Source organism: Hippopotamus amphibius, chromosome 5 (assembly GCF_030028045.1).
Source record: "Hippopotamus amphibius kiboko isolate mHipAmp2 chromosome 5, mHipAmp2.hap2, whole genome shotgun sequence".
Lineage (NCBI taxonomy): Eukaryota > Metazoa > Chordata > Mammalia > Artiodactyla > Hippopotamidae > Hippopotamus > Hippopotamus amphibius.
This window is the reverse complement of record NC_080190.1, coordinates 40386382-40410084: the sequence shown is the minus strand read 5'-3', so window position 1 is coordinate 40410084 and position 23703 is coordinate 40386382. Positions and strand designations below refer to the sequence as shown.

Sequence of the window (23703 nt, the reverse complement as noted above, 5' to 3'; positions counted from 1 at the left end):
GAAGACCAAAGTTGCAATGGGCAGTGTGGCCGTTTGGCATCTTCATGGTTCGTTTGCCAGTACTGTCCTATTGATCTGTTTGTTACATTGTGCAATGAATTAAGGTACAAAGGGGTTGTGAGGCCTTGTGACTGCCCTCAAGGTGCTGTCACTAACCATAGATTCTCCTTCCTTCCTTTTGCTTGTCCCAGACATTTGAGTTAAAAGAGTTGCCCTCTGATACAACCTTGGAGCCCTAAGATGTAGTCCATAAGCCTTGTCAACTTGGGCCTCCTCTTACTTTTTCGCCTCAGGGCCCATCCCTGTTGCTGAACACAAGGAAGTACTGTGGGAATGCTTTGGAGGATGGACTGAAACAAGTCGCTGGGCTACCACTGCCCATTTTCCGGGGCTGGCCTTGTTTACTCAGCTTTGTGAGTAGGAGCAGTGCCTCGGCTGGCCCATCTGTAACAGGAGGAAAATGCTGTGAGCTCCAAAGGAGTGAACGTATGCAACCCCTTAATCCCATGCATGGCTCATGAAGTGAGGGCAGGCGCCGCGCCCCGTGATTTCTCCATAACCGTCATCACCATCCTCGATGTTGATGCTGGTGCAGAAAGCCTGGACTGTGGAGGCTGACAGCCTGGGTTTGAATCCCCTCACTCGGAATATAATCGTGAGAAAGTCCGAAAGCCTCAACTTTTTCGTGGGAGAAAGTAGGACTCGATGTCTGAGGCAGGCGGCTCAGGCGGTTTCAGAGCAAGGTCAGCGAAGTGCAGAGTGCGTACCAAAAAATGTTAACCGTCGCTGTTATTACTACAAATGAAGACAAGCTGGGCATAGGTGCCCACTGAGGACCACGCCGACAAGCCTGGCGGTTCTAAGCAGGTCCCAGAGGCAGGAAAGCTTCCTTGGAGAGGCGTGGGGGTGGGATGGGAGGTGGGGGAAGCTCGGGCAGCCGCTGGGAGTAGGAACCCGGAGAGTGAACTTGACCTCCGGAGAGTGAACTTGACCCCCGAATGCGCGCGGGGTGTGTCCGTCCGCGCCCCGGGCTGCGAGGTCCTGTCTCTGACACGAGCTGGCGGTGCGGCTCCCGGGAGTGAGAGGGCCGGGCTCGGGACCCCGCCCAGGCGGCGGCCGGGTCCCCTGGGCTGGGCGCTGCTGGAGGAGCCGACGGGGCGGAGAGGAGCGCGGCGGGAGGAGGAGTAGGAGGAGGGGGCTGGTCAAGGGAAGTGCGACGTGTCTGTGGAGCCTTTTTATACCTCCTTCCCGGGAGTCCGGCAGCAGCCGCCGCCGCCGCCACCCAAGCGTCCTAGTGCCTCCGCTGCCAGGAGCTGGGCTCCGAGTTCCAGCGCGCAGGGCACCGCCGCAGCCAGCCAGCATGTCCGAGGTCAAGAAACAGAAGACGGTAGGCTTCGAGGCGCCTGCCTTCCTCCTCTGCTCCAACCCGCGGACGCTCGGATCCCATCCTCCCCGGGAGGAGGCGAGCAGCCCCGGCGCGGAGGCTGGGGCGCGGGGAGGAGGAAGAGAAGGAGGAGGAGGGAAGCAGGAGGGCGAGGCTCGGCCGGGATTCCCGGGGCAGCCCTCGTGGGGCAGCCCCTCCCCGCTCCACGCCTTTGGGAACCTCCGCCCCGTGGGGTCGTCCGGGCCGGGATAGACCTCCGGAGCTGGCAGAGTGGGTCCCCATGAAGAGAAAGGACCAGAGAGGGGAAATGTCCTTTCTTCTCCAAGAGCTTTTCCAGACCCGTCTTTTCTTCTGTATGAGCTCCGCGCGGGTCCAGCGGGAGGTGGGCTGAGGGAACTCGGTCCTGCCAGGTGTGGTCTCTGGGCATACGTCAGTGACAGTCACTGGGGTTTTGTCCACGGAAGCTCCTTGGAGGGGACTTTAATGACAGGCATTCATAAAGGAAACTACGACTATCTAGACGTAAAGGAGGAAATTGCATTTTTACGCTGGCAGGATTCTGGCTCGATTCAGCTCCCTGTTGGAATCGGGTGGCATCTCAAGTTCAGTTATGGAGGGCTCCTCAGTTTGGTGCAGTGAGATGAGGGGACTGTTTTGAGGAGGCTCACTTTTATCCAGAATTAATCTGGGCCATCCCCATTGTGGGAAATAGAGGGTTTGTGGAAAAATTCCTTTCCTACTTAGTGATAGGGGCTCCTATGAATTTTGCATCCTTAAAAATGGCAGCAGTGATTATAGACTCTTAGAGTTGGAAAAAGCCTTGTAGACAGCATTTGGGCCACACCAGGGGTGGTCTGCACGCCTTGTTCAGATCCAAGCCAGCAGTCTGACTGCTGAACACTCATCTTTTAACTGCCACACTGCAAGCCTCAGATGATTATGGTGGTTAGGGAATGGGCTGACCTCTCTCAAACAGTTAGTCTTGCACTTGGCACATAGTAGGTGGTCAATAAATAAATGTTTATTATTATTATTATTATATAACACTTATTACTGAAATATCTGAGGTGTATTTGTGGCAGGTGGCAGGAGAGATGAGAAAAACATGAACTGGGGAGGGGGAGTGCAGGGGCCATGAGGGGACTAGAAGTGTGGACTTGAGCAACAAAGGAAAGGGGATGGGGGCTCTGTGATTTCAGGGGACCACACTGGACCCACAAGAAGATCCAAGAGGAAGGCAGCATCGATTTGAGAAGGGGAAATGGTCATGGTCCAGTTACCTTTTATAGGAGCGATTTTAAAGTGGGGAAAATGGGGAGATTCTCAGTATTATATTTGAAAATATCAAGTGCAAATCACTCATGTTTTATTCCTGTTTAATTTTTATTACTTTCTGTAAAATTCTAAATGGTATCTTCTAAATGGCAAGATGCTGTGGTACTTAGTAGCCTTTTATATCAGTGAGGTTTTATTTCTTACCTCCCTGCTTGCATCAAGAATTCCTTCCCAATGGGATTGCTTTATCAAGCGTTAGTAATGAAGGGACAGGTGGTCTTTCCCCTTCATGCCTCCCGTCAGCAAGTGCCTGTCAAGTGAAATATTTGAAAGCAAGGGCTTTACACACTGATCATGGCAACTGCACAGACAGAGAAAGTGAGAAATTTGAGGGCCAGAGAGTTTGGTTTTTGTATTTACACATTTGGAGCCTTCTGGTGTGTGTGTGTGTGTGTGTGTGTGTGTGTGTGTGTGTGTGTGTGTGTGTGTGTGTTCCTTCTGCATAGATTAAATTAACACCTGAAACAGCTAACAGGACTTGTGAACTTTCATTTTAGCCAACATGATTATAATCCAGGGCACCAGCACAAGTTCCTCAAAGGGCCAGATAGATACTATTGGGTAAAGCAAGCCAGCTGTAAATGCATATGAAATCTCTCAAGCCTTAAATGTTAACTCAAAATGTGTTTTGAAACTTTGCAAGCCAAAACGAAATCTGTGCACATGTGCGACCACTGAACTAATCAATTATTTGAGAAGTGAGTCTTGCTGATCTAGGGAGCTTTCCTGGAAGTGAGGCTGGGCTGATCTTCTCAGGGACTCACAGAAATCCTTACCTTACTTTCTCCATTGTCAACAGAGGATTGTCAGTTCACATCCCAGTTACTGCAGTAACTCCAGATATTTGTTGAGCCCCTACTGTGTGCCAGCTGGTATATTGGGGTGAATACATCTTTCCCAGTATTTTTTTAGCCACACTCTCTGGATGAATATAGCCTTTCAGTTCAGACCACTCTTAGAAGAGTGAGTAGGTTTAAATGTGAGAAGGGAGGGTAATTTTCTCACAAGTTTGAGAAAAATAAAAAAATATGAGGGAAAGTAGCACCTTCCTCCTGTGTTAGGCATCCTTACTATGGAAACCAAAGACAGCTACGTGTCACAGCCCTCCCTCCCAACCTTGATTTACTTCCAACCCTGGACACCTCCCATCCTAACAACACACACATAGATCCCAGGAGAAGAAGGAGGCAGACTGCAGCCAGAGGACTGGAAAGAAAGGCAAAGACCTGGTCCTTTCTTCTTGCATCATTTACTGGATTGGCATTTTTCAAGGCCCACAGACAATGTTGTTATGTCCTGGAGACAACCAATCTAAAAAAGTCAACTGAGATATTAAAATATTTTCCAAAGGGTCAGACAGTTTGGGACAGAGTGAAGGGGTATTGAAAGTTAATTAAAGCTCTCCATAAATGTAAGCGATTATCCACCTTTTTATTATTTTAAAAATTCTGTACAATACTACATTATTTTCCTGGAAGTAACTACTTTTAAAACTATTTGAAGATGCTGCGTAAGGCAAGACATGAATTTCCAGATGAGTAACCACTGGAAGGAAGGAGAAGCAAGTACTTGCCAGAGGCCAGGCCCTGAGCCATGCTGTATTTCATCTCATCCTCACAGCAGCCTTCACCCCAGAAAGCCAAGCCTCACCTCTAGGGGAGGAGAAATGCCAGGAGCAGGTCAGGATTCACATTCAAGTTTGTCCAACTTTGAAGCTCCTGCTCCCTCTGTTTCTCTGGCCCATAAGTTTCCTCATCTGTAGTGACTTCCCCCTTACAATTGCCATGAGGCATAAATAACTCCTAAAAACCATCTTGCTCAGTTCCAGGCCCATAGGCAGTTGCTATTGTTATTATTTTTATTACACCATACTGTCATGGTTTTCCCAGCAAGGAGAAGAAAGCACAGGTCAGACCATGCCAAAGGCTCAGTACACAACAACCATCAAATATTTAATGAGAGCAAACAAATACAGAAGTATGGAGGTGATGATTTGAATTCTCATTGTAAAAAGCTGAATAGAAGACAGAGGTCAATGATTAGTGTGGACATACCAGAGTAATCCAAATAATCAGCAAGATTTTGCCAAGAACCTAGGCCCAGAAAGGCAATCTGTATATAAGTAAATAGTAGACTAACTTCTCGCCACCCTTCCTGTGCCTTCAACTGTTTCCAGATCTATCTTAAAATAAATGTTGTCCAGTTCATGCTGTTATTCCATGATCATCTCTTTGGACTTTTACCGTTAAAGATAAATGTAGTTAACTCTGAGTTTTGTATCTCTGAGATAGTTATTCTTTATCTTTCAGTACTTTGTCTTCCTGTTAGTTAACACATGTGGCTCTCTGGTTTGCTTAGGAGATAATTAGGCTGAACTTGAACATGGAACCTTTCGGGAATGAGAGTCTGAGAAAGGAATTAATGATGTCCATCTCAGTCCTAGGAGATTAATGTTTATTTGAAAACCTGTCACTAAATAGTAATGGGCACTCGTCTTCATGTTTGGAAGCCTTTGGAAAACACAGAAACTAAAAGTAAATAAGCATAAATATAATGGCCTTTCCATCACCCTCTCAACCCTTGGGTGGTTTGCTCCTGTGACAGGTGAAATGGCGGGTGTCCCCAGCATCCTTGCATAGAGCCTGGCACAGAGTAGGTGCTCAATAAAATTTTTTTTTTTTGCATAAACACTACAGAATTCATTAGCGGATGAATTTGTTTTCAGCATCTCTATTTTTCGTAGGTTTCCCCCACTCCCCTTTTATCTGCCTGCTCTAGTGTGCCTGCTTACTTTTGCCTGGCTGTTCGTCATTACCACTAAAAAATTACCTGTAGGGATTCTTTGGGGTTTAGGATGAACGGCTTCTCCACCTCCCCACCCCCAGAGGATTTGCTTTTGTTTCTGCCAGGTGCCTGGCGGCACTTTGACCTAAACTTACCGCTTAAAGTTTTTTAGACCACCAAGGTGATGTAAATTTGAGTTGCAGTTTTGCACACGAGGACCAGCTTGTGAATCCAAGTTCTCATGGACCACCTCCCTCACCCTCCTTATGGACACTTTCAGTGTCAAGGCAACTGTCCCTGCAGTTTCTCAGAGTGGGAAGTGGGTTAATTCTGGTTCACTCTTATTTTTAGGGGGTGATTCTTAGGAACCTCAACTTAGTGTAGACAAAGGCCTTTTTATTCTCCCCACTTGGGTATGTTCTAGGCTTTGATTTCTGTTTCACCTCCCCCACGAGGCTATGGAAATCACTGCAGATCTGCCCCATCAGGACAAACGTGCCTCCCTGCCTGCTTACCTCTTCGGTTCTTGCTTCCCCGCAGATTTTGGCCCCATCGTTCCTTACAATCTTGTCAAGTATTTGATGTTTCTAACTAGATTATTTTATAATACAACCTGCATTTTAACTTTGTTTTTATGGAAGGATTGGACTGTATAACCTAGACCATCCTTGCTGGAAACGAAAATCATCTCTGCCATTTCTCAATTCCTGTGTATCACTAACGTTTCCTACCCTACCTTTCCCTTGCTATACCTATAACATTCTTATGAAATGAGTACTTTAAGAACAAGTAAACTTAAGTTAGATTACTCGTCAGAAATATTTAATTTAATCCCCTTTTCCCTACAAAATGCTAAGGTCTGGGCTGCGGGGAGGAGAAGGGGGGTGCTCACCTTGTCTTGTGGCCTCTGCCTGTACAGCATCCTTAGAGATGTGCATTGTCCTGTCTCATCCTTAGTGTTGGTCCAGTTCTAGTGCATTCCTGTCTGAAAGCCATTCAGTTTCAACACCTCTCCTTTCTTCTCCCATGCTCTCGTGCATTCCCTGAGGTCACTGTGCTTCTCCAGCACAGCTCTGGGGGAAACGCGGTGAGGCTGTCTAAGCTCTTTGACATTGCACCCCACCCCTGCTCCCAGGGGGGTGGAAACTCTGCTCCTGCTCTGATGTGACCATGCTGGGACTTTGAGGAGTTCTAGGGGCTGCTGGAGTCTATCCCTGCCTCCTCTCCCTTGGGGTCTGTCGAGGAACAGAAGCATACCCAATGCCCCCTGCTTTCAGAATCCCCAAAGCTCTTTGGCTCCTCTTACCTCAAGCCCAGCATCAGGCCCAGAACACCACTCCTCTTCTCAGGCTCACACTGGCGTCTAAGCTCCCTTTGCTTCTAATAAATATTAAATAGAACTTTTTCAGAAAGATTAATTATCATTAACATTGGATTTGTTACACATGTGGTCTTCTTGTTCCTCTTTCCTGCCTTTTGATCACCAAATAGTTTTTTTTCAATTTATGATAAATTGGCACACAAGATGGAAATATTTTTTTTCTCTCTGCAAAAGAGCCATTGTATTAAAACTTGAAATCTAACTTGCCTCTGATAATACATGGTGTGTAAAGTGACTTTCATCAGTTGGCTGGTATGACTTCCTTTAAAATCTAATCAGCAACTCTTTCTGCATTTCACATTTACTCCTGAAGTTGATTTTGCTGTTACTGGTATTGTAAAAACATGACTGTAGCATAAACATGGAAAGCTCAATCTGTCTAGCACCCAGTATTGAATCTTGGCAAAAAAAAATGTGACCTGTTATAAAGCTTTTCTAAAACCAGTTACATAAATATATCAAATGCTACATCATTAAAAGTGATCATTTCTATGCTAGGTTAATATTTGCTTTAAATAGCTAGTTGACATCTTTGTATGTTTTGTTATAAAAATATGGATTTTTATCCACCAAGCATCTATATCCAGTCTAATATTACAATTACTTTTTTTTTCTTTTTAATGTGTGCCGAGTGTGGGCTTGAAAAATTATTTGCAGACTTTGCTTGGAGACTTAAACCACCTACAGTGAGGTCTGAGATTTTTGTCCTCATTACTTCATTCATCTATACCTTCCCCAATCATTTATTTATGGAGAATTTATGCTTTCTCAACTCTTAGCAAAATAGGCAAGTAAGATGTTGGTGGTGATTTTTATTTTTATATATTTCCTGCTGTTAAAAACCTGAATTAACTTTTTGATCCTCTGCTGTGATCCCATTGTATATTATTTTCCTTTAAGGGCTCTAAAAACCTTTCCCTTTTTAGTTCCTGTCAGATCCTCACTTACGTATTTGTTCACTTCATTTACTCAACAAATATTTTTTGAATGACCCAACCAAGACCTGTGCTTGCCATAATTTTCTAGGGCTATCAAAGCCTTATATTCTTTAGTTATAATTTTTTAGGCCATTCAAACACTGTCTTTAAACTATTCTAAACATAGCATTTACTTTTCTAATTGCAACACCCCACCCACAACTTTTATATTCTTTCAACCTTCTGCCCAGTCAGTATTACAGTGGCATTGGGCCAAAAGCAATAAAATTCCCAACTGATTTTTTACACATTTTTAAAATCCTTTTTTTCCTCCTAAATTAAAATTTTAAATTATTTACTTTTTATTCAGACTGTTCCTACTTTAAAAATGTATTTTTTAAAGAACCCTAGCATTTTACTTCTGGAAGGAAAATTAAGAGCTGATGTTCAAGCCATTCAAGCTGATATAGAGTGTTTAAGAGCTTTGCTAAGGTCCACGACTATCTTCCTGGCCAGCTGGTAGGTGATACCACCACGGAGCTGGAATTCTGATCACCTAACTACAGGCCTTGCACTTTTCTCTTTATTGCGTGCCCTATGAAAGAGGCCCTACACATTTTCTATAACTTTGTTTTTCTTTTACATACTGGGAAGTATTTTCCGCAAATTAAAAAAACAGCAAAAACACCACTCCCAGGCTGGTTATCAGTGGGTCACAGTTACACTTTGATTTAGCTTTAGCATCTCGTTTTGATATTCTGGAAATAGAAATCATGGACCAGAGAGCAGTGTTTGAAAAATGTAACTTTACCATTTTGAAATATTTTTGATGAGCCAGTTTGTTTCTCTTCAGAAAATTAGACTCGTACCCCACCCCCACCCCCAAACTCCCCAACCTCACTTACTCTTCCTTAAGCCTTCTCAAACAGTTTAATCATTTTATCAAGAAAAAAGGAAAAGAAAAGAAAAAAGATAATAATGATTGCGTAGTGTGCAATACAGATAAAACTATATCAGGCAAAAGTTAGTGCAAGTTTAGTTATACATTAAAGCCTCGGTTCTTGTTGTAGGTCTCAGAATTTCCAGTTTTATCTCTAAAGCCATTCATTTCCATTGTTTCATAAGTTCATGAAGTACCATGAAGTCCATGACAGTAATGGTGTAGTCCTGCCAACTAAATCTACCTAAATTGCTGAGTTCCAATAGAGAGGCTTTTCCTAAATTATATGAATAAGTACAGCTCTTGGGCCATTGTATCATGACTACAACAATGTTTTGAGTAGTTACTAAAAAATAAAAAGAATTTGCATTCATCTATTGTGTTTAAATTAGCCGTATGACTAAGATGAGATCTATTTAAACATAGACATTACAATTCCAGCTATGGGATTTTCATATTTATCAGGAGTTTTGATTTTTAGGGCATGTTTTGTTGGAAAATTCCTCCTCTGTAGTGACTTGTTGATCATCTGCCCTGACCACTTCCGAAGTGGCAGGCACCGTTCCAGAACTTGTCTGTGCTTTAACTCATTTAGTCCTCACCACCTCCTGAAGCAAGTTTGTGAATGCATAGTCAGGAGGGAACTCATTTAACAGAAATAGGTCTTTAGAGAGTTCCCCACAGGAGAAGCTAAAATTGTATTAGCTCCTCTGTAGTTAATAAGTTGTTTATTTCATGGAGAGAATAAGACAAACGCCAAGTGGCAAACACAGCAGAATTGAGCAACTGGTAGCATATTACTGCTTCACTTGTAAAATATTTTGGCAGCTGCCTACTGCTAATATCTCAAGATAATAATGAGTTCTATTAAGTGACATTCCCCAGCACTTTTGTAAAAAAGAGTAACTGGCATATGCTCGCAAATGGGTGTTACCCTTGCCATCACACACTTCTTTCCTTATGGTGACATAAATTGAACAATTGGGAAATAAATTTTCTTTGTGCTCAGACTCAAAAAGTAGGGGTAATAGTTTTTATTGCCTAGTTTTACCACTAGGTCAGTATTCAACAAATGTGAACAGAATGATTTGTTTCCACCAAAGCTACTAATACTTGAGCCAAGTTGTAACTGCGATTTGTCGATGATAAAAGGAAACCAGGCCACCCATGTATTTTTCACAAAAAAAAATTTGACCTAACTGGAAGTCAAGGCTTAAGGATGTTGGCAGCCAGATAATGCTTCCATTTCCCTGGGGACCTATGAGGAGTGCCTGGAAATTGTGAGATCGTAAATGGCAGTTTCCATGATGTCTGGAAGAAACATTTTGGGGAGTTTGTCTCATTCTGTCATCGTAGGTCGGGAAAGTCTAAGTTTTCAGCAATCTTGGGCCATAGCCTCAGTGACGGCCCGTACGAAGGCCTGGATTCAGATTGCGAGGAGACCATTGTGTACGAGACCGGAGCCCACGCTCACTCATAGGGAGGAGGCTGCGTGTAATTGTAGAGGCTGAGATGGACGTCCTTTAATAGAGAGGTTACCTTATTTAAATGAAGGGACGGGTAGTGACAGTACAGAAATTAAATCACAGAATCCATGTTTTCACAGTATGAGACACCTTGGATACAAAATTCTGTCAAAAGGATGTGTTGTCTCTACTTAGCCATTCAGTGAATGGAAACAATCTGGGTCATCATAAACAGCTGCTTTCTTCCATTTTCTTCTCAGTGTCGAGGCTCTGGTTTAATAAGTCCTTGAAACATCGCACTACGGTATTCATTGTTGATTAGGTTAAAAGTCCCCCTCGAGGTTGAGGAAGGTACCTTGTTGATCCAATTGGGTTCCCTAAATAGGGGAAGGGAACAAACATTGATTTGGGGACTTTCCATATGGTCGCTCATCTCCTCCTCACGGTGACCTGTGGAGTAGTTGATGTTCTTATCCTCATTTTATAGTTGAGAACAGCAAGGCTTATGGAGATTAAATAACTTGACTTAGGATGCGCAAGTGTGAGTGGCAGAGCTGACTCCCTCCTAAATTTGAATGCCATGTTTTCAATCATTCTTTTTTTTTCTTCTGTCCATTAATGTAACAGATGCCATGGATACTACAACTGTCAAAAGGAAGAGTATTCTGATGATTGAAACATACATTTAAGCTTTGTCTTTGTAGTTGCAGATGGATGCAGTGAAGAAACTGAAAAGATGAGATGGCTGCTTTGAAAGTGCTTTTCCTCGGGGGCTTTTTGGAGTGTTGCATATAGTCTTTAGAAGATGTGGATTTGAGCAGATGCCGTTAAAAGGCAATAAATGTTAGTTTGGATGAGGCTCAGTGGCGAGTTTTAGGAACGGTCATGTTTGGAATTGAACCCAACATTTCACCTTAATAACACAAAGCTTCAGTGTTCTAGTGGGTGAATGCATACACTCAAAAATAAGTGTCCTTAGAAATAATTGCAGTGACTTACATGTAACTCTAGACCTGGCCTCGTTCATTATGCGGGCGTTGCACCATCGCCGCACAGTCATGCATTCATGAGTTACAAGTTCCCAAAGCCCCACAAGCTACGGGCCTATTCTCTGGGTGTACTAGAGGTTTCACTGACATTTCCACAGCTCAGCACAGAATTTTAATCTTTCATGGTTCAAGGAGCCTGTGTCATGTACACAGCCTCATTACCAGAACCAATTGCAAAAGAATATGAAGAAAAATACACAGAGGTAATGAAACACAGCCTTCCGTGGAACACGTACAGGGCTGGTGTTTACAAGGGCAACTAAGACCTGTGCTGAACACTACAGTTGTGTGGTTTAGGGCACCTTCTGAAGGCAGTTACACATTTCTAGGAGACTTGATTTGATGCGAGTTGTGTTTCTATGAGGGTAATTGCTGCCTCCCTGAGTTATAGCGGGGCTCCTCTGGGTCTGCATCAACACCTTTCTTTCACCACACTCACCAAGGCTGGTTCATAAATTCTTATTAATATTCCTAGCAGCTCTCTAGAATGGGTGGGTATAAGTATGACAAATCTTTACTAAAATAAAACGATGGGATAAATTCCCTAGGGCCTTCTGGTAAGCCCATATCATGGTAGCGGTTTGCTAAGTTCATTGGCTGAGTACTCTGTTTTGTCTCAGCATGGAAGGAGGCTCAGGGACACCTGAATGATGTTCGGAATGAAGTCTTTCTTACTGGGATCGTACCAAGTTAATTGTGCACTGTGAAACACTAGATGGCCTCATTTTCACTGGGAGATCTAGTACTATATACACTACAATACACGGATTAAGTGATTCAGCTAATTATATCCATTTTTTGTATGCTTCTAAAAAACTAGCATGTGATCCTTGAAATAGAGAAGGTTATACATTCAAATTTTTCTACCATTTTTTTTGGTGTCATGTATGTATGTTTATTTTGATGAGCAGACTAGAAAGTAAACCATTTCTTTGCTACTAATTTGTGCTGAATTACCTGCTTATTTCTATGAGGCATAAAAATTCTGAAGCCAAGTCTGTCTACAAGATAGCACCCTTCTTTGAACTGTGTATAGTTGCATATAAAGTACAGAAAGAGTTATTACCTTAAAAAGCTGCTATAGACAGAGACTTGAGGAAAGAGGATACAAGAGCCAAGAAGGTATCTGGAGAAAACTTGATCCTGTAGACTAGGAGTTAAGAAATTATGTCCTGTGGCCAAATCCGGCCCCTGTCTGTTTTGGTATCACTTGTAAGCTAAAAATGGTTTTTAAACGGTTGGGTAAAAAAAAAAAAAAATCAAAGGAAGAATTATATTTCACACCATGGGGAAAGTGTATGAAATTCAAACTTCAATGTCCATAAATAAAGCTTATTAGCAGAGATGAGTATTTGCAATAGATTGTATGGCCTGAAAAGCTGAAAGTATTTATTATCTGACCCCTTAAGGAAAGTGTGCCACCTCCTGCTTTTGACACTGGGAGGCCAGTGCTCAGTTCTGACTGACTTAGGTCAGTGGCCTGTCAGCACATCACTCACATCTGACTTCAGAGAGCTGAATACCCAATTCTACTTCATGAGCCCCCATTGAATTGTGTTTGTTGTATTGCCAATGTTTTGTTTTAAGAAAAACGTTATTGTTTAAAAAAAGTTCCAGGGAATTCTTTGTTATGTTTCCATTAATGATTATTATTGAAGATATTGTTCATTAATTACAACACATGATATTCTCTTTATGAAGTTCCGTGGGAGAAATTTCTATTCAGTCTTAGTTCCAGAAAGGTTGTATTTTTTTCTGAGGATTCTTTTTTCTTGGTGTAATCCTTTGGAAACTGTGCATTCTGTGACTGTCCAGGTCTGTCCCCTGTAGGATGCCTGCCAAAAAGCTCGGATGCGCATTTGCCACTCGCTCTCTATTTCTGTACCAGTTCGTGCTCGCATCATTTCACTTTATGCCCCTGTGTTGTTTTCTCTTTTCTTTTTCTCAGCTACTCAGAAATGAGCTTTTGCTCAGCTTTATGGGTCTTGTAAGTCATTGTACATTTTTTAGGAACTATACAGAACATTAAAACATATATGAAATTAAAAATAAGATGCATTTGAATTTTAGCTCCAGAAACTCACGAGCGTTCCTTATGGCCCCATCTCAGAGAGCCCTTCACCTTTTCCCTACTGTTTAATGACTTTCCAGGGCTCTGTGTCTGCAGGACCTTTATGGAAACCAATCCTTGAAATGCTTATTAAGTGGTTTGCGGTCTAATGTTCAAGCCTTGCTGGAAGCTTATCAACAGATCCCCTCGAAATGGATAAAGACATAGATCAGAGGTTCTTCATCTAGAGTCCAGAGGACTTAGGAGGGTTGCGAACTTGGATGGGGAAATTATTTTTATAACCTATGATAGAAATGTATCACTTCCTTCAGTGATGATCACAGACAACAAATCATAGCAGTATTAACAGTACATGTGATCGTATCAGCAATAGAAGTCACAGATATTTTCATATCACACGTTGTTGCTGATATTGCTGATGCCATGAAAATATCTGTCTTCTTTATTACTCTGAAATCAAGATAATTATTATAGCTGTCCACCTAAACATCAGGATCTTGTTATTTAATATACTGATAAAGAAGAACATTTATTACTGTCCTGTAATTTTAAAAAACCGTTTTGGTAACTAATTCATTTTTTTTTCTTCGCAGTCCTTTGTGTTTTATTTTATGCATTTAAAAAACGTTTTTCTGATAAGGGGTCCATAGGCTACCAAGGGAGTTCTTGGCTCAAAAAAGGATAAGGAAGCTCTGCACATGGATACACCCACACAGGCCCCCCCACACAGTTTTTACATGCAGTTCCAGAGGTTCACAGATGCCCAGACAAGGCCCACGCTAATATGCAGTGTGAGAACTTAAGCCCTGTTTTCTAAAATCCAAGATAGAAGGTCACATGAGGGAGAGTTTTTATTTTGTTTTATTTTTTGAGGCCCAATTCAGATGAATCACTTCTAGGAATCAACCTACAGTGCTTAGTCATAATCTTAGTCATCGTATTGATTCTGGCTGTCATCATTTAGCATTATCTCCTTCATCCATAAAGCAAGGAATGCACATGTCTTCATAAAATAATCTTTTGGCTTTTTGCCATATCAACTCAATGTTTTTCAGTGAGAAATTAAAAGCCCGCCACTTCACGCTCTTTGATTTTTAATTTCTATTGAAAATAGCTTTGAGTCTGAATGGTCAGAGCTTGATATATATGTATTTCATAAATTTGGAATTGGCTAAAAAGTACCAGTGCCACAGACGTTAATGACAGAATACCTTTCACGTCGTTCTGTGCCATGAATGTTTTTGTTAAGGTTGTCTTTACTAATCAAGGACATTTGCTTTGTTCTTGAAGCCACAGTTCATTTGAGAATATCATTCTCTGCTAATATTTGTGTGTCGTACATCCCTGGTTAAGATGTGCTTTATACTTGCACGGCTTTTATGTTTTCTTGTGTTGCATTTATTGCGCTGGTATTCTGAATTCTCCCCTTAATTTATTGAGACCTGGGTGGGACCTTAAGTGATTATCTAGTTTGGTGTTTCTCAGCCCTGCTAAACTTTACAAAATATTGATGCCTGGACACCACTCCTGAGAATCTGATTGAATTGGTCTGTGTGAGGTTCTTAAAAAGCTGGGTCAGAGGTTCCTCAGTTCTGCCTGGCTTGAGAACCACTGCCTAGCTTAATTCCTTCCATGTACAAATGTGGAGCATTGCAACATGCCTGAGGACCTCCAGCTAGCTAGTAACAGATGGGTTTTCTCTACTTCAGAATGCTATTTGCTCTTTTCAGATTTTTTTTCCCCAAAAATCCTAGGTCATTTACCAGCTAACGGCAGACTTCTGTGATGGCTGCATTCCTCATGGAATATTTAAAATTAAATATTACAGCTGGAATGTTTAAAAGCTTGCCATCCTTCTTCTATTTTAACATTACCTAATGAACAGACAGCTTTCTGGAAAAAACCTGAAGATCATTCTTTCTTAGTCAGCTGTTTCTGGCTGTGGTGAGGATTTATCCCTGGAAATATGCCCCATTCTCAAATCACAATTAAGAGAGTGGCTTGTTTTTGTAAGTAGCTTGTGATTTTTGATAATGTAAGTCTCCAGACCTTACTGTTGAACCTGGCATGTTCCAATGGGAATAAATCTAAAAAGATTCCCTTGTCACATTTGATGGCCTTGAATATTAAAGACCCACACTGAAAGAACTCTCCAAAAATAAGCCTGCCTTTCCATTGTGATTTGTCAGTGTAACTCTAACATTTCTGGGGAAAATATATAAATACCTCATGGGCAGAAATGCTGTCTGTTTATATATTTCATACCTATCATCTGAATTTACTAATAATGAATCAAATTAATTTATAACCATTCTGCCTTTTCTACCCAAGCTAATAAACTTCTTGCCTTATTTTATCTGATCATGGATTTTGATCAACTTTATTTATCTCATTGGGTTTAAAAATTAATAATGCATTGCCTTATATGGCACTTATCTTCACAGAGATTATTCATTCTTAATGTAGTAAATGAAAGAAAAAAACAGATTTAACATAGATATTTGGCTGAAAAAGATTAGATGATTCAAGCTAATGCAATTTTTTTTCTAATTTATTTTGTAGCGCAGTATAATTGATTTATAATGTGTTAGTTTCAGGTGTATAGCAAACGTATTCATATATATATATTATTTTTCAGATTTTTTTTATCATATAGGTGATTACAAAATATTGAGTATAGTTCCCTGTGCTATACATTAGGTCCTTGTTGGTTATCTATTTTATACATGGTAGTGTGTATATTTTAATCTCAAACTCCTAATTTATCCCTCCCCCTGCTAAGGACAGTTCTTAAATTAATGGCAGGTTTTCTGATCTGCAGTTAGTTTCTTTAGGACAGCTGCTTTCTTTTGCTTTCTTTTTCCTTCTATCTCATTTTGAAGTGAATTTGGTTACAACTACTTTGAAAGCAACGTGTCTATATATATTACACCTAAAAAAAAATTAAAATTTTCCTTCTCCTCTAGTTCTCCTATAAAACTATCAGGACAGAAAACATATTTCACCTACAGCAGGTCAGAATACCTTGGAATCAAAAATGACATAGAGTAAATGACTTGGCTTCTAGTAATCAGGATAGAGAAGAGAAGGGAATTCTGCACTAAGCCCTCTCACCAGCCCTGTATAGAATCAGCGCTGAGACCTGTTGAGTAAATTGCCTCCCCAGGGAAGCTCTGTGTTTCTCTTCTAGATCATCTTCATTTTTGTAGGCAATGTAAATTTGAAATTTTGTAGAGTAGAATCCCTTTATCAAGTTACTACTGGAGAGCTATCCACTATCTTTTTATAGGATAACAACATTATCTATGTAATATATAAGGTTTATATTATATGCACACAGGTGGATTGTTCTTTGAACCACTCCATATCTAGGGCCAATTCTAGATCTGTACGTGCCAAAGAATGAACATTTAAAAAAAAAAAGTGATCACAGAGTTGAGAAAAAAATCTTTTTTTTTTAGCTATGCTTATCCTTATGAATATAGATGAGCATTTTAATATATATATAAAGAATTAATTTTGAAAAGAAAAGATTTGATGGAGTAAAGATTTAAGTAATAAAAAAATAAAACTACAAGAAAAAAATATGGATCTTTTATGATCTCAAAGCTGGGAAGACCTTTCTAAGTGTGACACAAATTCAGATGCCACACACACACACACACACGCACAGAGACAAAGTACACACACAAATTTTTAAATTACATGCCAAAATTTTTAAAAAATTAAAATCAAATCAAAAGACAATCAACAACCTAGGGGAAAATTTGTAACTCAGAGAAGACATAGTTCTGCTTTCCAAAATATACAGTACTCCTACAAATTAGTATTCTAAAAAATCAGCAATCCAATAGAAAAAAATGTGGAAAAAGAATATGAAGTTCACAGAAAAGAAATACAAATGGCTCTTAAACATATGAAAAGATGCTGAATCTCATTCATTATAAGAAATACAAATTAAGAGTATGAGATTGAATTTTTCACTTATCAGATTGGCACAGGTAAACACATAAGCCAACATGTATTGGCAAATGTTTGAGAGAAGAAACATTCTCATACACTGGTAGTGGAGATGTATATTAGTGCATAGAGATGTTTGGAAATATCTATTCAAATTAAAATTGAGCATATTCTTTGAACTAGCAATTCAAATTCTAGAACTTTTTTCTATAGGGATCTTGCAAATGGGTGAGATGATGTATGCGTAAGGATATTCTTGGCAGCATTTTGTAACAAAGGATTGGAAACAACCTAAATATCAATCAGTAGGAGAATGAAGTATATACTATGTACTATTTTGTTATTATAATATATGCACAGTACAAATCAATTTGCCACTCTTAAAAAAGGATGAGGTGTCCCCTAAACATACCAATATGGAAAGATTTCCAAGCATTTAGTTAAGTAAAAAAGGCCTGGTGTAAAAGAGTGTCTATAGTCTTATAACATTTGGCAGAAAGAGGAAAAAAGATGCATATAGTTATAAGTGCATAGAATATCCCTGGAAGGATACATAGTAAATTAATAATATTATTGCCTCCAGCAAAGAGAACTGAGTGGCTGGGTAGGAGATTTACTTTTCAAAAAGAGAACGCTCAATCGTCTATCTACCTATCTATCTAGATAATAGTCAGCAACTGTGAAGGGTCTGTGATTTTATCCCATTTGCAACCTAATAAATTAACTTGCGATAGTTTCATAGTTGCTGACAGAAAACAAGACTCCAGGGTCAGAGACAAAGGCCTTTACTACACAGCACAGCAAGCAGCATGAACATCAGTCTGTGTGTTGGTCTCTCTTGTCCCATCTCCCACAGGGTGACATGGATGCCTCCAGATGGGTATGCACGCCAGCAGTGAGTTGTATTAGGGGAGGGGAACTGTAAACAAAGGCAACCTGAATCTTTTTATGATGGGCAATAGGGAGGCTGGCCCTTTGCTCTGGAGGAGACATTATCTCTCTCATCCATGGCTGTTCACTATACAAACATCCTTGAAAAGATAGTCTGACATAAAAGGCAGGTAACACATGCTGCACATCAAAAGATGCACAGAGACACAAGAGAACAATGGAGAATTGTCCGTCTCTAATTTATTTGTAAATAGCTGCGTTCATATACACATGTGAGGTTTGAAGGCCAGTAGTAACTCCTGATCATTTGAGCCTTTCAGATAAATTGTGTGGAGTGCAAACTCATTGGTCATTGGTCCAGTTACTAGGCCTGGATCTGGTGTCCCTTAACTGCTTTAATCAGAGAATGCTATGGCCATGAACTCCACTCTGCACCTGGTGCACTGTCTGTAATGGCAAGTTATTGGTCAGGAGGGGCCCCAAGTGAGAGTGAGAACATGCATGGATCAGCACAACTCTTCCTCCCCTACTGCAACAGACAATGGGAGTCACCACCTGGGTCATGCGTAGTACTCTCAGATTTGGGAATTTAGACCTATTATTTTCTTTAGCACTGGAGTGAATGCTAAAGAAAGTGCTTCCTTTATTTGGCATCATTCAGCTCAATTTCACACTGAAATCAGTTTTAGGCCTGTGCTTTGCAAAGTATGAATTGAAAATGGGTGGCGGGCAGGGAGGGACTTTCTTGGCTTTGGCACCTGGATAACAAAGTAGCCCAGGAACAAGCTTTCATTCATCAATGGAACACACTGGATTTGTGTCTTAGAGTTCAGGGTGGGCCAGAAGGAGTCACGCGGGTCTGTGGAGGGATGAATTAGCATCCTGTTAGAAAGGTGCTGAGTCCCTCCTGAGTCACCTTGAATGCCCTCTTTTTGCAGCAGCCCCAGCAATGGCCCATACTTTTAAACTTTTTATTTAAGTGTCATACATAATATATGTATATGAAAATATATAAATCTTAAGGGTTCTGCCCGATAAATTTTCATAAAGTGAACACACTTGTGTAACCAGCACCCAGATTAAGAAACAGAATACTATGCAAACCCCAGAAGCCCCTTCCAGTCACTAACTCTCCCTCCGAAGGTAATTGTCTGATTCTTTTTTGCCTGGTCTTGAACTTTGGAGTACCGATCGTGTTGTATAGCATACACTCTGCATATGGCTTCTCTTGCCCCAGATTATGTTGGTGAGAGTCCTCCACGTTGTCTGTACTGTTTTTGTGTGTGGTTGGAATTTGCTCATTCTCATTGCAGCATAGCAGTAATTCTCAGCCAGGGGTGATTTTGTTCATCGGGGACATTTAGCAACGCTGGGAGACATTTTCTGGTCGTCACAACTGGAGGGAGGCGCGACGTTGCTGCTGAGCATCCTACCATGCCCTGGACGGCCCCCCACAACAGAGCCCCAAAATGTCAGTGGCGCTGAGGTCGAGAAACCCTGCTGTATAATCGTTCTCTTCCATCAGGTGAATATGCCACCGTTTATTTACCCGCACATTCCTTAGAGCCTCAGCGTCAGTATTCGTGACTGTTACACAGCTCAGGCCTGGCTGTGAAATTCTTGAAACCATGCTTACCACAGTCTCATCAAAATAAAAAGAATTACCAAACAAGACATGCTTTTGACATTTAGGAGAAGTGTTAGAGTCAAAATGAGCTATTATGTATAGTCTTGGTCATAGACAAAAATTGTATATTTTGGAGTCACTACAGGAATTTGAAGAGATTCTGAATGAGAGAATGAAATGGGCTAAATCAAATAAAGATGTGAAGGGTTGTGGCTAAAAACAGCTTTACTGAAGTATAATATGTGAATTAAAATCATAAAAAATTCACCTAATTTAAGTGTGCAATGCAAAGATCCCTGGTAAATTTACAGAATTGTGCAACCCTCACCACAGTCTAATTTTGGAACATTTTCATCACACCAGAAAGATCCCTTGTGCCCATTTGTGATCACTCCTGTACCCACCCTGAGTCCCAAGAAACCAACAGTTTACTTTCTGTCCCCAAAGATTTTCCTTTTCTGGATGTTTCCTACAAATGGAAACATAAAATATGTGGTCTTTTGTGTCTGCTTCTTTCACTTTGCATAATGTTTTCAAGGTTCACCCGTGTTGTAGCAGGTATCATTACTTCATTCTTTTTATGTCTGAATAGTATTCTATTGTATCTATGTGTCACATTTTGTTTATCCATTCACAAGTTGATGGACATTGGGGTTGTTTCCAGTTGAGACTATTATGTAAAATGAACATGAAGGATTTTTTTAAAATTGAAATATAGTTGATTTACAATGTTGTGTTAATTACTGCTCTACAGCAAACTGATTCAGCTATATATATATATATACACATATATATATACACACAAATATTCTTCTATATTCTTTTCCATTATGGTTTATCACAGGATATTGAATATAGTTCTCTGTACTATACAGTAGGACCTTGTTGTTTATCCATTCTATATATAAAAGCTCACCTCTGCTAACCCCAAACTCCCACTCCATCCCTCCCCCCACCCCCCTCCCCTTGGCAACCACCAGTCTGTTCTCTATGTCGGTGATTCTGTTTCTGTTTCATAGATAGTTTCATTTGTGTCACATTTTAGATTCCACGTATAGGTGATATCATATTGTATCTGTCTTTCTCTTTCTGACCTACTTAGTATGATCATATCTAGTTGCATCTGTGTTGCTGAAAATGGCATTATTTCATTCTTTTTTGTGGCTGATTAATATTCCATTGTGTAAATGTACCACATCTTGTTTATCTGTCAATGGAGATTTAGGTTGTTTCCATGTCTTGGCTATGGTGAATAGTGCTGCTATGAACACAGGGGTGCATGCATCTTTTTGAATTATAGTTTTGTTCGGACATATGCCCAGGAGTGGGATTGCTGGATCATATGGTAGTTCTATTTTTAGTTTTCCAAGGAAACTTCATACTGTTCTCCACAGTGGCTGCAGCAACTTACATTGCCACCAACAGTTAGGAGGGTTCCCTTTAACATTGCAAGATTCTGAAGCATAGCTAGGTAAATGGCAACCACAAGTAGGCCTTTGAAGAAAGGACATGATTCTGGGTCAGATAATCTGTGTCATTCTGAAGGATAATTTGACCGATTAAAAGAAGAGAATACGAAGGGGGAAAGACGAGAATGACACAAGGAGTATTAGACTTGCAAGAAAAAGAAACCTCTGACATTCACCCATATAGACCCCAGCACTTTTGAAGGCATTTTATAACCAAGTAGGCTAAACTACGGGCAGCAAAGTGCTGCCTTAAGGGGAAGGATAATAGATAATTGGTTGCACTAAGAGAAGGCATTAAACATGGTTCATTTTAGTATCTTATGATAAATCATAACTCGAAAGGAGAGACCGTTACCAGAATGGATATGTATGGGACCAGCATATGCATTAATAAAGAATGGTGTAGAGAAAGGGGCACTCAGGTGAAGTCAGGGCTTATCCTTCATAGGATTGTGAGGATCACAGGCAAAAACAACACGAACGTGCTCTTTAAATCATAAGACAATCCCTACAGATGTTAGGGGTCACCCCTTACTAAACGGAATAAGACCTCTGAAGCTAAGCACATGGAAGCTGATTGTGGAGAGCCAAAGGAGTTACCGAGAGGTGGAACTGCCTCCTCTGGAGGGGAGTTTGTGCCAAACACCAGTGGAACGGGGAGCCCCAAAAGTAATGACCCCCACCCCCTTCAGCTTCACCGAGGGTGTTCCAGCACTGGGGACCTGTTCTCTAGCCACATGGGATCATGCGGCTCCATGGAATGAAAGTTGTTCATTTTATTACACCTGAACAATTGCTCAGCAGGTGTGGGTGTGAGGGGGCGGGCGAGAATGGGGAGAGTCAGAACACCATACTGACAGGTTTCTTCTCCTTTCCTCCCCTTCTCCTCACTCCCTCCTTCCGAGGGATAACTTTTTTATATAAATAAACAGAATTCTTAACATAGTAACTAAATCTCTCTCTCTCTCTCTTTTGCAATAGAATAAACAAGATAAGGGACTTTTCGCATTACAAAACGACATCCTTCTCAAGGATTTGTTTATACAGTACGTATACAACATTATATACTCAATAAGGCAAAATGAAGCTGAACTGTTTAAAAAATTAAGATAAAGCAAATCTTATAATAAGTTTTTTTTTCTCATTTTGCTGGAAAGGAAGCTAAACTATATCACAAGTTCAAGTTCATATTGTTGGCAAACCTGTTAGTGTTTTCCAAACTTATTTGGCCGATGCCCACTTTTTTGTTCCCACAGAAAACCGTAATAGGTTGTGGGACAATCTGAAGAAGACAGTTTGCAAAATGTTGATATGGCCAGATTTCATCATTTATGATTAGTGGCTTATTTACATTACAGACTGAACTCTCAAATGAATCAAATTGGTTAGTTAAATGGGAAATTGAGTAGCATTTCATTCCCATTCAGTGAACTACCAGATTTTTCTAGTGCCTCCAATGAGGTAACTTGGCTCTACTTTTACTGACCATAAATAATATGACATCTGCCACAAGTCATCAGCCTCCTGCATTGCTGCACCCAAATGAATTATTTGTTATGAAATCTTATCCTCAACATTCTAATCACCTGATCTAAATTGAATACATAGTTGTTGTCTTTAGTGTGTGTATATTCAGACTTAATCTGGCACTCTGGCTGCCAGAAAACATGCAATCTATGTAAATAACAGAGAAAAACAAAATTAACGTCTAATATTGGAACGTGTAAATGACATCCATGCTTTTTAAATCATATTTTTATCAGGCCAATTCAAAGAAATTCAAGCATACATTTCTATCCACGTTCAACAAATGCCCTAAACAAGAAAGAGAGGGGAGAGAGAGAGAGGGAGAAATAGAAGAAGAAGGAGGGGGAGGAGGGGGAGGGGGAGAGGGAGGAGGAGAAGGAGGAGGAGGAAGAGGAGGAGGAAGGGAAAGAGGAAGGAAGGAAGAGAGTAGAGATGGGGGAGTGGGGGGAGAAACAAAATCTATAGCTTTTGCTTACCTGATCCAGGTTTCCATCTTGATAGTTATGTCCATAAAAGATCCATGTGTGCTAAAGTTTTGCTGCATTAGTTTGTTCCTGTGAGTCTTACAGAAGAGCAAAGGATAACACCCAGCACCCCTCCCCCAGTCCTGCTGGCATAGATCAGCAAAGGGACAGCTTGTGAGGTAGGTACACAGAATCCGGTCGGCACAGCCTTGAGGCTGATCTTTCCAGATGAATCAAGAAGACCCTTGTTTCTGAGGCAGATTTAATAAGGAACATTCAAACAGGGCAACTTTATAATGTACACACCAAGAGGATTTCCCAGGGCTATAAAACCACCTTCACTCAATGGGAGTTGTTCTCTATTCTTGAGTTGGAATTTTAGTAGTAAATCTTTACAATGGAAAGTGCATCTATGATCATCACGCGGAGTATTTGTAA

At 40.8% G+C, this 23703-nt stretch overlaps 1 protein-coding gene across 2 annotated transcripts in view; it reads left to right on the top strand.

The window, feature by feature from the left end:
- The first annotated feature begins 1255 nt into the window (after positions 1 to 1255).
- Positions 1256 to 23703, top strand: part of PAPSS2 (3'-phosphoadenosine 5'-phosphosulfate synthase 2) — a 78302-nt gene continuing 55854 nt past the window's right edge. For both annotated transcript variants that reach the window (XM_057735290.1, XM_057735289.1), the window contains exon 1: positions 1256 to 1387. In XM_057735290.1, coding sequence (XP_057591273.1) covers positions 1361 to 1387 — 27 coding nt within the window. In that variant the 5' untranslated portion in view covers positions 1256 to 1360. The remainder of the gene's footprint in view (positions 1388 to 23703) is intronic.